Below are 12114 nucleotides of genomic sequence, written 5' to 3' on the forward strand. Positions count from 1 at the left end.
GCAGCCCATTTCTTAATTGTTGAAAATGAAGCAGAAGAGTGTCCATAAACTTTTATGAACTTCAAATGAATTTCTTTTGGCGTTAAACCTTAGTTTAAAAAGAATTTTATAACCGCATGATACTCGATTTCAAAAGGATACAGACAACACTTTGCTTCAGTCAGCCGTATAAAATAAACTACTTGATAGAATGACCTGCAATTTCACATGGATGCTTTCGATGCCGAGAAATTTTCACACCACCCTCGTATATGTAGATGAATTGTTTGTAATAATAGAAAAATTTGAATTTCGTAGTATATTGCAATAGCAACGTGGCGTTCCTGGAAAACATGAAATTTTGTCAAGTCAAGAAATGCTATATGGCAATATGGGGGTATAAGCTAAATATGTGTGAAATAGCCAAACAAGTCATGGGACAACAGAAAATGTAGAAAATAAATATCAGCAAAATGTTTTGAGTTATATATTGCCAGGGGGAAGCTTAGAAATGGATGAGGAAGGAATCAGAATAAAGATTTCATTTATTACTGAATATAAAAGTATTTTAGTTGTCTTTAATAATTACTTGGAGAGATTAGTAAATGAAATCAGCAGTGACAACAATGGTAGAAAAGAGAGGCTCGCCACGCCACTAGTCGGGGTAATAATCGTTTGGTTCATGAGTACAGCAATGTTGATATCAACATGTACCGAAATCTAGCCGGATTCAAGTCACATTCTACAAATCACCCATCATCTTATACAGTGTCGAGGTTTAAATTAGCACCAAGCTGATTGATTGAATAATAGATTATTATAAATGATAGTATGCAATGATTGTATCATGGCACTGTTTAAGCCACTTTAAATTTTTAAATATGTCATCGCTAAGTGTAGCCAAAAGTAGATATTTGTAGAATTGCATACACCTTCACTACAGAAAGTGATTTAAATTGGTCGCTTATATATATATATATATATATATATATATTTATATATATGTGTGTGTGTGTGTGTGTGTGTGTGTGTTAAAGATACCAAGCTATTTTAAACCTGGTTTTACTCCATTTCCCAAATAAGCAAACAGACAAACAAGTCAAGTTTGCACCTGCAAGTGCCGCAAGTCTAACTGACCCTGCACATAGTGTAAGACCAAGGCATCTCATGGTAAAAGTAGAATAAGCTCTGATCACTAATCTTAATATTTACCCTTAATGCAAAGCACATCTCCTGGAGGAGATGTATGATGCTTTGTATTAAAGGCAAGGAGCCACTACCCAGACCGGTTTCGACCTTTATTGAGGTCTCATCAGTGGGAGCCAGGCTAGAAAATACCAAGATTTTAGTAATACAGAGCTTATAAGTATTTTACCATTAACATTAACATTTATTATACCCAAGGTAAAATACTTTCTATATATATAGTTATTTATTTATGTTTTTTTTTTTCAACACAATCTGTATATATATCCTCAGAATTATCTCGGACTGCTTACTCCGGGCATTTCTGCTTGGTAAAACAAGCAGAAATGTTTTTATACTCAGTTCAATATCAAGTTCCTTATATGATATACCCAAGGTAAAATACTTTCTATATAAAACAAGCAGAAATGTTTTTATACTCAGTTCAATATCAAGTTCCTTATATGATATATACCCAAGGTAAAATACTTTCTATATGTATAGTTATTTATTTATTTTTCAACACAATCTGTATATATATACAGGGTGTTCGGGATAAATTTGACATATTTATAATTAATTATATTTTTCCGTAAGTTACATGTATTAACACACACTTCTCTTCATTTAAAAGTTTGGACCCTTCTTCATTCATATACAAGATGTCAGAAAGGATGGATAGCTGGAACCCACCTGAATCATGGAAGAGAATAACTTGTATCATGATGATTCGTGCCCGCCATCAAAATAAGGATATTACGACTGCTGCCCAATGCTCCCTGAATACAGTAAAAACAATCAGGCATGAACTAGAGACTTGCAATGGTGACTACGAGGATGTAGCAAGAAGAAAGATCCCTAGCAGACGATCTGATTGCGTTCGTACAGCAGAATTCCTCGCAAATCTGCAGGAACAGGTGTTGAAGAACCCTGGCATTGGAATTCGGGCTTTGTTCGTGGAGTTGCTAACTGTAGTCAAGCCCTGGATAACAAGGGTAGCCAATGGTAGGCCGTATGTATGGCAGCAGGATTCGGCCCCTTGCCACACCTCTGGGAAAAGTCAAAAATGGTTGTCTGAAAATTTCTACGACTTCACCAGTCCAAATGTTTGGCCTCCAAACTCCCCAGACCTTAACCCCATGGATTATTTTGTATGGGGCGCAGTTGAAAAAGACACCAATCGCACTTCCACTAATACAAAAGCCCAGTTAATGGATAAAATTAAAACAGTTTTTGCGGCCCTTCCCAGGGAGACTGTAGCATCAGCTTGTTCGAGGTTCCGAAGCAGAATTGAAGCTGTGATCGATGCTAATGGTGGTTATTTTGAGTAAATCTTGTTGATAGTATTGTAATTAACTCTGCCTGTAATGTTTTTTTGTCAATTCATTAAATTTAATAGATACAAAGAAGATTTTCTTTTTCCTTACGAAACTGTCAAATTTATCCCGAACACCCTGTATATATCCTCAGAATTATCTCGGACTGCTTACTCCGGGCATTTCTGCTTGGTAAAACAAGCAGAAATGTTTTTATACTCAGTTCAATATCAAGTTCCTTATATGATATTAACGGCTTCAATTGGTTCGTTTTGTTATTGATGCATTCACATTAGTAATAGATATGCATATCTTTATAAAATATATGTCCACTAACACCTTTTAAAACCATAGGGATTAGGCGAGGCTGTGTCACATCTGTGTTAAATATTAAATTTTGGAGTCTGAAGGGCAGTCTGACTACCATTAGCCAATCAGAGATAGCTGACCGAAGAGTAATTTTAATAGTAATAATCTGAATCCATAGGTTTCATGGTCGATCTTCTCGAGTTTACTGGAGAAAAACATGGGCCAGGAATCAGAGATAGCTGGCCCATATCTATCACTAATCATAGCAGCCACCGATGAAGAGACTGGCAAGCAAGTGCTGCCATCTCTTGGTACCTAACCCTAACAAGATATGTTACTGTCTGAAAAATAATGTGGGTACTATGGTCGATTTTCTTGAGTTTTCGTGATAAAAAAGCCCGAGTTTCGGGGAGGGAAAACCCGCTTGCCCATGCCAGAAATCGACTAACTCTGGAATTGGTCAAAGAAAAGCTTAGAAAAAGTTCCTACAGTCGGCGACTAGACTTGAACTTAAGTCTGATTTCAAGCGACGAAGTGCAGAGGACGCAAGCGCCACTTCCACTGAGCTACACAGGCCTTTCACAATGAAAGTTAAAAAGAAAAAAGTCAATAACAGTAATGGCGATTGGTTTGTAATCTTTGTACAGAAGACCGTCAAGAAAACACGATTCAGTGCTTAAAATGTAAGACACGGGTACATGACCTATGTGCTGGAGTTGACAAAAAAATAAAGAAATATGTTTGTGATGTTTATAATAACTGATTATGCAATGGTGACCGGATTAAAATATTTTTATTTAAAAATTTTACTTAACAAATATGGCTTTTAGTTAGCCTATATTTTGTTTGATTTTATTCTTAGGTACGACTTAAGCTGTTCGTCGTATAACTTAGGATACTGGTTTCCTTAGTTGTACCGATTTTTTTTTTTTTAAACATTTAGTTAATTTCATGTAAAAGCATACATATATTTCGAACATTATCATAACAAATAACAACAATGTTCATGAGTTGAGAGATTACTATATCCGACGGCTTTATTACAAACAGATGTTACACGTTTTCTGGAACTGAAAATCTGAAAGTGAATGTCAGGAGAAAAATGCTAATTTTTTCTTTTGCTCGTGCAGTATAGCATCTGTTGAGGTTGCAAAGTTTTTTTTAATGGTATAGACATTTATTCTAGTCTTCAGAAACAACAGACAGTAAAAATATGTATTCCTGAATAAAAATGAATATTCTATGTATTATAAAGACGATCTACAACAAAATACCAGCATCTGTGAGATTGATAAGACAGAAGCGCTGATACTGAAAAAAAAAAACGAATGAATTTTGATAATGATAGGATGTTGTGTATACTGAGTCTCAGTAAACAAAATAAAATTCTTGGAAAATGGAGCGAAATATACCCAGAGAAATACACATAACATGTGCAACAAATTTTATGAGATGATTTGCTGTTCCATCAAACCATATTTATTCCTGCAATACTCTCTCTCTCTCTCTCATAAGTTTTTTTAATTATGACAAGCCTGTGTAGCTCAGTGGATGTAGTTTGCCAACCATGGTGCTTGGCCGCACGAAGGAAGACTTGGTTTCGAGTCTAGTCGGCGACTAGAGGAAATTTTTCTAAGCCTTTTTTCGACCGGTTCCCGAGTTAGTCGATCTCTGGCACAGGCAAGCAGGTTTTTGTTCCCGTAGAACCCACATTATTTCAGACATTAAATATATTGTTAGGGACCACGAGATGGCGGCACATTTGAGCCGTCTCTCTTCACTGAGCACCGCTTAATTAGTGATAGCCTTGGGCCATCTATCTCTGATTGGTACGAGTGGAGATTGAACTGCCCACTCAGTCTCCAAAAGTTAGATAGGCCTCGCCTACTCCCCGTATACGGGAATAAAAAGACGTTAGCTCATCATAAATTCACTTATTCATATTTAGAATTTATAGGATTGTGCTATTCGTCCTACCCAGCAACTTGTATAGGGCACACATATCACAAATGATAATTATTCTTTACCATAAATGAAAGTTTTTCTACTCAATTATTCCTTCCTATTCTCACATGTCTTATAAATGATGGTTCACATATTTTCATCTGAGTATTTCAAATATATACCAACCAAATATAGCATTCTCCTGCATTGTTGTTTTCTAATCAATCATAAAACAGATTGTTTCCACCCCCCACTCTATGCAAAGTATTCAGTTATCCTGCAATTAATTGCATTGGACCAATTAAGATGAGTGCTGATGCACTATGCCCTCTCAAAACTTTCATACATGGATAAAATGCAATCTCACAGTCATGGGCATCCGTAGGGGGGTTGGAGCAGTTCCCCCAGATCAATTAAAAAATTCCACAAATTATAATGGTAAAATTGGTTGAGATATGTAACCTTACACCCTTGATCCTGGGAATGCTTTATCTGTCTTAAAATTTTATTATGGGTTGGCCTGCTGCGGGGTAGCCACAGAACACGTGTTTTATTACAGTAATAAAACAGTGTTCCTGTTTTCAGTTCATTTTTTTCTTTTGTGAACAGTTAGTTTGCCTTGTCTAGTTCAGGGATCGGTGGTCCGCATGCGGCCCATAAAAGGTTGACCATACTTACATGGCATGTGTCCCATATGTTCAATTATTTAAATAACATTTTAATATGAATAATAAATTAAAAATAATTTTATACCTATACTTCATATCTCCCCTGCAACTTGGAAATAGCAACAAAAGGAAACTTTTGCTGGTATTAATGGAATTTTCAACAAGATTTGTGGATTTTTCATAAAAAATAGCATCGAAATGCGATTATGTTTTAATGTCGACTTTGATCGATGCTTACCAAAAAAATGGATTAATCAGGTTCGCAAAGATGATAGTCGCATTTGGAAGCACCTACATTTGCGAATAAGCATTTTCTGCAACGAATTTTAGAAAAAATAAAATTTCTTCTTGTTTGACTGATGAACATTTGCATGTTTCAATTCGAATTTGTACCTCAGGTTATAAAGTGGATCTAGATAATCTGGCTAAGGGAAAACAATCAAAAGTCACGTTAAGTAGGGAGACATAAGTATATATTGTGATGGATACACTATATTACTTTGTTTTTACGTGAGAAATAATTTTTCATTCTGTTTCATATCTCGTACTTTAAATATTTCTGTGTTTTTTAAGATTGACATAATAAAAATCGATAACTTAAGTATTTTTTTTTCACTCACCATTTTCTATTAAATAAACGCTTGCGGCCCAATTATTATTAAATATGAAAGTTGAATGTGGCCTGGGAGTCTGAAAAGGTTGCTAATCCCTGGTCTAGTAAGTTTCAGAGTGAAGTGTGAATTGTAAATTTATAGTGAAACAAATTTAAACAAAAAAATACATTTTTAAAAGGTCAGTGTATGTAATTTAATATTATTTTACTTATTTTTATGATTTTTTTGCTTTTAAACTGAATTTAATTTAGGATTAATTAATTACTTGATTTTTAATTTATGAAATTGTGCTAAAATTATTAATTCTGAATACTCCCCCCCCCCCAAGAATTAAAGATCATTAAAATCGATGCAAAAATGAAAAGAATGTATTTATAGCTTACATCGACAAATAATTACATAAAAAAAAGCTAAAAGACGTTTATTGATGTAATTATTTGTCACCAAGCTCCACCCCCCACCTCCTGGAAAACATGACAGCACACCCAACCGAAATGATCACACGACGCCACTGATATGTGTGTGTGTGTGTACATATATATACACACACACACACACACAGTGAAACCTCGCTTTTACGTTCCCGCAATTTACGTCATTTTCCTTTGGTCCTGTCTTAAGGCCTATTCTTACGATATATTGTTTTCCCGCCATTAACAACTTATGTGGACGTTATTTCCCGTGATTTGCGTTTTTTTCCTCGGGTGGCAATACTGATTTTCGAATCGATTTCTGAGGACATCTGCGCATGGCCTAGATGGCGTTGCTTTCGCTGTAGTTTCGTTTCCGCCATCACGGTGACTTGCAAGCTTGCAGCAATATTATGGTATCGCTCATGTAGTGATGAGCGATACTGTGATTTTTCAATCACAGTACGAACTGATATTGCAGAATTTCTGCTACATAATTTAGCATGTGAAAGTTGCGGTGGTGGATTATCCATGTTAGTGGTAGAAAAAAGACAAAAAAATGTATTTCGCTAGAAGAAAAGATGGCAATTCTGCGACGTGTAGATTGGCATGCCGGAACACGTGTGCATTTAACAAAAGATCTTGGACTCTCCATGTCCATTTTGAACACGATAATAAAAACCACGTCAAGCATTGAACTCAATGCAAAGCAATCTGGCGCTATGTAAAAAAAAAAAAAAAAAACAATTAAAGATTTTTTAAAATAGATAAATGTCAGTAATTATAAATTCATTTATTTTCAGTTATTAAATTTTGTAATCTAGTATGCAGTAAGTCATCTTTTAGCCTCTTTGAAATTTTTTTTTTTTTACATTTCCTGCTATTTACACTTTTTTCAATCAGTCCCATGAAAAGTGTAAAAAAGGGGTTTTTACTGTGTGTGTGTATGTATATATATATATATATATATATATATATATATATATATATTAATAAAATAGGAAATTGACCATTTTTTGAGTTACATCTCAGGTGGCAATTTTAGAATTGTCTTATTAATTGCCATTCTGTGATCTTGTACTGATAATGCCTATGATACGTAGGCGAAAATTCTACATTAATAAAGTTTTTTTTTTACATGAGTTTTCCTCTGTTTTTATAATTCTTTTCATTATGCCAACTCTTCGTATTTCATTATTGAAACAAACAAATCATAATTTTGTTTTGGTATGGTAACCTTTTTACTGCTTTACTTTCAAATAATTCAATGTACAAGTTTGCTAACTGTGTAAAATAGTGATTCTAAAGCTAAAACTGCTTTATGTTCATAGTAATTTTTCAAATTTTTTTGGGAAAAAAAGTGCTACTCAAGTAATTTTGAATACTTCAGTTGAAGTTTTAATGAACTGCAAATCATTTGCAAACAATATTATCAAAGCAAAGTACTGCTATATAGCCTCAAGATGTGAACAGGATACTATAATACTGCTAACTTCCTATCCACAATTTTCCTTCATATTAGTCTTTTTCTTTTTGACTATTATCTTACAATTCAATCTTCTATGGCACTTCTAACTGCATCAGTCTACTTAGATCATGGTCTTTTCCTGCCATCAAATATCTGATTGTATAACCATGTAGTTGGAAGGGGACCAATCGTTCGATGCTGTCGGCACACACTCCCTCGATGAGTCTTTGGACTCCCTGGAGGTGTCAAAATAATAATAATAATAATAATTATGATCAACTATTCCACCCAATTAGCTATTCACATTCTTTAATGGTAATAATGTCGTTATTTTCTTCATAATTTCTTTCTTTTTCATATAGGCCACTAACATTTGTTTACTCACCCCATACCTTTATTTCTAGAACTATCTGTGGTGTCATTTTTTTTTTTTTTTTGATGAAGTGCTTTATTTCTAACCTCACCATCTGATACATAAGTTAAAACTAGTTTGAACACTGCATAATGCTATTTTAGGGTTTGGACTAATTTTTTTCTTATTCCATGTACATTTATTCAACAGTCTTCCCATCCTGAAAACTTTGCTCATTCTACTATTTCAATATTTAATTTTCTACTTGTTCTTGCCTGTTTTCACAGTTTTTGGCTTTTTATTACCTATTTTCATGCCAAATTTGTTACAGCAGTTACACTATTTGGTTAAAGCATCCTGAAATTGTACTAATTTTATTTAGGTGTACAACATCATCTACATTAACTAAAGAGCTCGGTTGAATACCACAAACCTGATACTCATACAGAGGTGTGTTTTTCTCTCCAGAAACTTTAGTTTTTCATTCTGCAAAAGAAGCACACAGCCCGAAGAACACAATCATTTAGACATAATACACTGTCCTTATCTTTAGCTGCTTTGAACATAATTCCAAATATCCACGCTGCCACTTTCCTTCACAATTAGATCGATGTAAAGATTGAATAAAAATGGGGATAATGTACATTCCTATTTTACATTGAACCATCTTCGTCTACCTACTTCAATTCTAAACTATTGATTTACAGTGTTGCAAGGTTTTCGATTGGTTATACTATAATTAAAGATGCCAAGAAGTTATATTATTGGTTTCATCCTTTATCCAAGTGTAAACAAACAAAGTTTGCACTTGAAGTTACTTCACGACTGGGTTGCTTGTATATACTAATGACTTCACATCAATTGACTTATTATCCCCTAATGCAATGCATTATGAGAAGGGTCACTATCCAGACTGGTTTTGACCTTTATTGAGGTCTCATTATCAGTGGGAACCAGACCCAAAGTGATACCAAGGTTGAAGTAATGCAGCAGTCATATTTCTATATATAAGTAGCCAAAAGGTGTCACACCTTATTACTAAAATACTATGGATTAGAGATAGATAATGTGAAGTCATTAGCCTCTATATAGGAGCCCAGTCTTGAAGTAACTTCACATGCAAACTTTGTTTGCTTAGACTTGTCCTTATGAAAATTAATAAAAAATATAACGTCTTGGCATCTTTAATTTATAGTATAACCAAGTGGAAAAACTTCATCTATCTCTAATCCAGAGTATTTTAGTAATAAGGTCTGACACCTTTTGACTACTTGTATATAGAAATATGACTTTTGCATTACTTCAATCTTGGCATCACTTCTGTGCAGTGACCCTTCCCAAAATGCATAGTATTATTACATACCTGTAAAGATATGCGCTTTGCATTATGGGATACTAAGACAAGTGATGTGAAGTCATTAGCTTCTGTATAGGAGTTACCCAGTCCTGAAATTACTTCAGGTGCAAACTTTGTTTGCTTAAACTTGGATAAATGATTTAACCAAGAATATAACTTCTTGGCACTGTTCTGTATAATGCCTCATTCAACCTATACTATTATTATTATTATGTGACACCTCCAATTGAGGAAGAGTGTACCAACAGCATTGAACGACTGATCTCCTTCCAACTACTAACCATGCTCAAACTTGCGTAACGTTTTGCATGAGCCATTAGTAGCAGAGGTTCTACCAATCGACCAACCTTTACTGTAGCATTTTGAACAGCTTTTCTTTTCTCATTTTGTCATGTACCTTTTTCAGATCTATGAGTACATATTTGGATTTTATGGTTACTTAATCCCTTAATGTACCAATTAAAAATCAGAAAGCGGTCGTTTTTCTGTGAATTTTTTGGGCAAGGGTGATTTGCTGGATCAGATTCATCATTATTTGAAAAATAACGAAGAATTTATGCAAACGAAATAGCCGATACACGCTGTTGGCAACTTTTCTTGGCTGAAAGGAAATAGGCACAAGATTGTCTAGCGTCTATAGTCGGTTGTATTTATATGTGAAACCAAAATTCAAAATCAATTTTGGTGCAATAAACAAAAGATGTGTCACAGATGTCTTTGTATGTTAAGGGGTTAAACAGTAGTAATGGATGAAATATTTTCCTTCTATTACCGGTTCTTTCCGTAGCAGTGCAACAAAGCCTTCGTTCTTTCCCACCAGATAACATAACAAAAGGAAGAGAAACACACTAATATCACGTTTTTCACATTTCTTTGCTGACAACTTGAACTTAAAATCTGCACAAAATATATGTTTTTATCTGCAGTGATATGTTTATACAAGATTTGAAAACTGCAAATCCAAGACTTTATTTATTTATTTTTACTAAGGCAATTAACTATAAGATATAATGAAATTACTGAAAGCAAACAGTACTTCAGAAGAGCTCCATATCTGATAATTTTCTCTAATACATACAATAAATACAAAATATACAGAGAATTTATACATAGTACTCTAGATTTTTCTTTTCTTTTCTTTTTTTTAATAAATTTAAAATAACAAGCAAAGTAAAACAACAATATAATACAAACAACAAGTCTTTAAGAATTGGGTTTTCCATTAATTAACTTTTAACAAACTTGGTTTGGAATCTTCTTTGTTTGGCAATACAAGATGCCATCCCAACACCAGACGGTCAAAGCCACATGTATATAAATTGTTCTGTAATGTACTTTGATCATCTGCCCATGTTACAGAACATACCATTCTACGATGCCCCTATAGATGAAACATTTGGTTATTATCTAAATTTTCATACTATTTTCAATTAGACAATTATGAATATAATACTGCAATATAATAATATGAGAGATAGAGAGCACACTTTGGAGTTTTATATGCATACTAAACACAAAAAAGCATTTCAAAAACTACTAAGGTGTCACCTGCTTCTTAAAATGACTTATAAATTTAAACCCTATCCAAGACTATCTCAGATTTATGGGTTGCCCAAAATAAAGAAACAAAACATCTCTCCACTTGAGGCCTATAGTTGCCTGGTTACCCAGCATGTAAAACAGATAAATACCTAGTTCAGGTGCTCTATCACTTCTCACATTTAAAGAAACTATGCACTTCAAATTTTGTTCCTCTACAATCTTACAGAAGCTGCAGACATCAAAGAAAGATGGAAAGAGTATACAGAAGCCCTTTACAGAAAGGACTCCAAAATTACTGAGAAATTTGAACAGCAGGATTATACACAGGAGACAGTACCACTGGAGAGTGAAGTGGGCACTGCAACAGCTATCCAGTAAGAAAGCACCAGGAGGTGATGGAATACCTATTGAGCTATTCAAAGCCTTGGGAGAAGAGGCAGTTAAAATTTTAACAGCTCTATGTCAGCGAATTTGGATCACAACTACATGGCCTAGGGAATGGAAAAAATCAGTTTATATATCTTTATTGAAGAAAAGTGATGCAAGAGAGTGCAAAAATTACAGAACTATTGCACTGATTTCTCATGGAAGTAAAGTCTTACTTAAGATTATTCAGAAAAGACTGGAACCATTCATGAAGAGAGAAATGCCAGATGAACAGGCAGGATTTCGAAAAGGCAGAGGAACAAGAGATCAGATTGCCAATGTGAGAGGGATAATAGAAAGAGCAGAGGAATATCAAAAGAATGTCTACCTTTGTTTTCTTGACTATAGTATAACTTTTGACTCTATAGATCATGTGAAACTGTGGAATGTGTTAAGAACAATGTGAGTACCAGAGCATTTCATTATCTTTTTGAGGAATAATCTTTATTATGAACAAGAAGCTACTGTCCGAACAGATCTCGGAGAAACTGAGTATTTCACAATAGGTAAAGGGGTGCGACAAGGATGTATTTTATCAACGCAC

At 34.2% G+C, this 12114-nt stretch overlaps 1 protein-coding gene across 3 annotated transcripts in view; it reads right to left on the reverse strand.

Annotated features, from left to right (window-relative positions):
• Positions 1-10555: 10555 nt before the first annotated feature.
• Positions 10556-12114, reverse strand: part of Wdr37 (WD repeat domain 37) — a 277960-nt gene continuing 276401 nt past the window's right edge. For all 3 annotated transcript variants that reach the window (XM_090412382.1, XM_090412380.1, XM_090412381.1), the window contains one exon: positions 10556-10983. In XM_090412382.1, the coding sequence (XP_090268508.1) occupies positions 10825-10983 (159 nt within the window). In that variant the 3' untranslated portion in view covers positions 10556-10824. The remainder of the gene's footprint in view (positions 10984-12114) is intronic.

Source organism: Typopeltis vanoorti, chromosome 22 (genome assembly GCF_054136105.1).
Source record: "Typopeltis vanoorti isolate ZY-2024b chromosome 22, IOZ_Tvanoo_1.0, whole genome shotgun sequence".
Taxonomy (NCBI): Eukaryota; Metazoa; Arthropoda; class Arachnida; order Uropygi; family Thelyphonidae; genus Typopeltis; species Typopeltis vanoorti.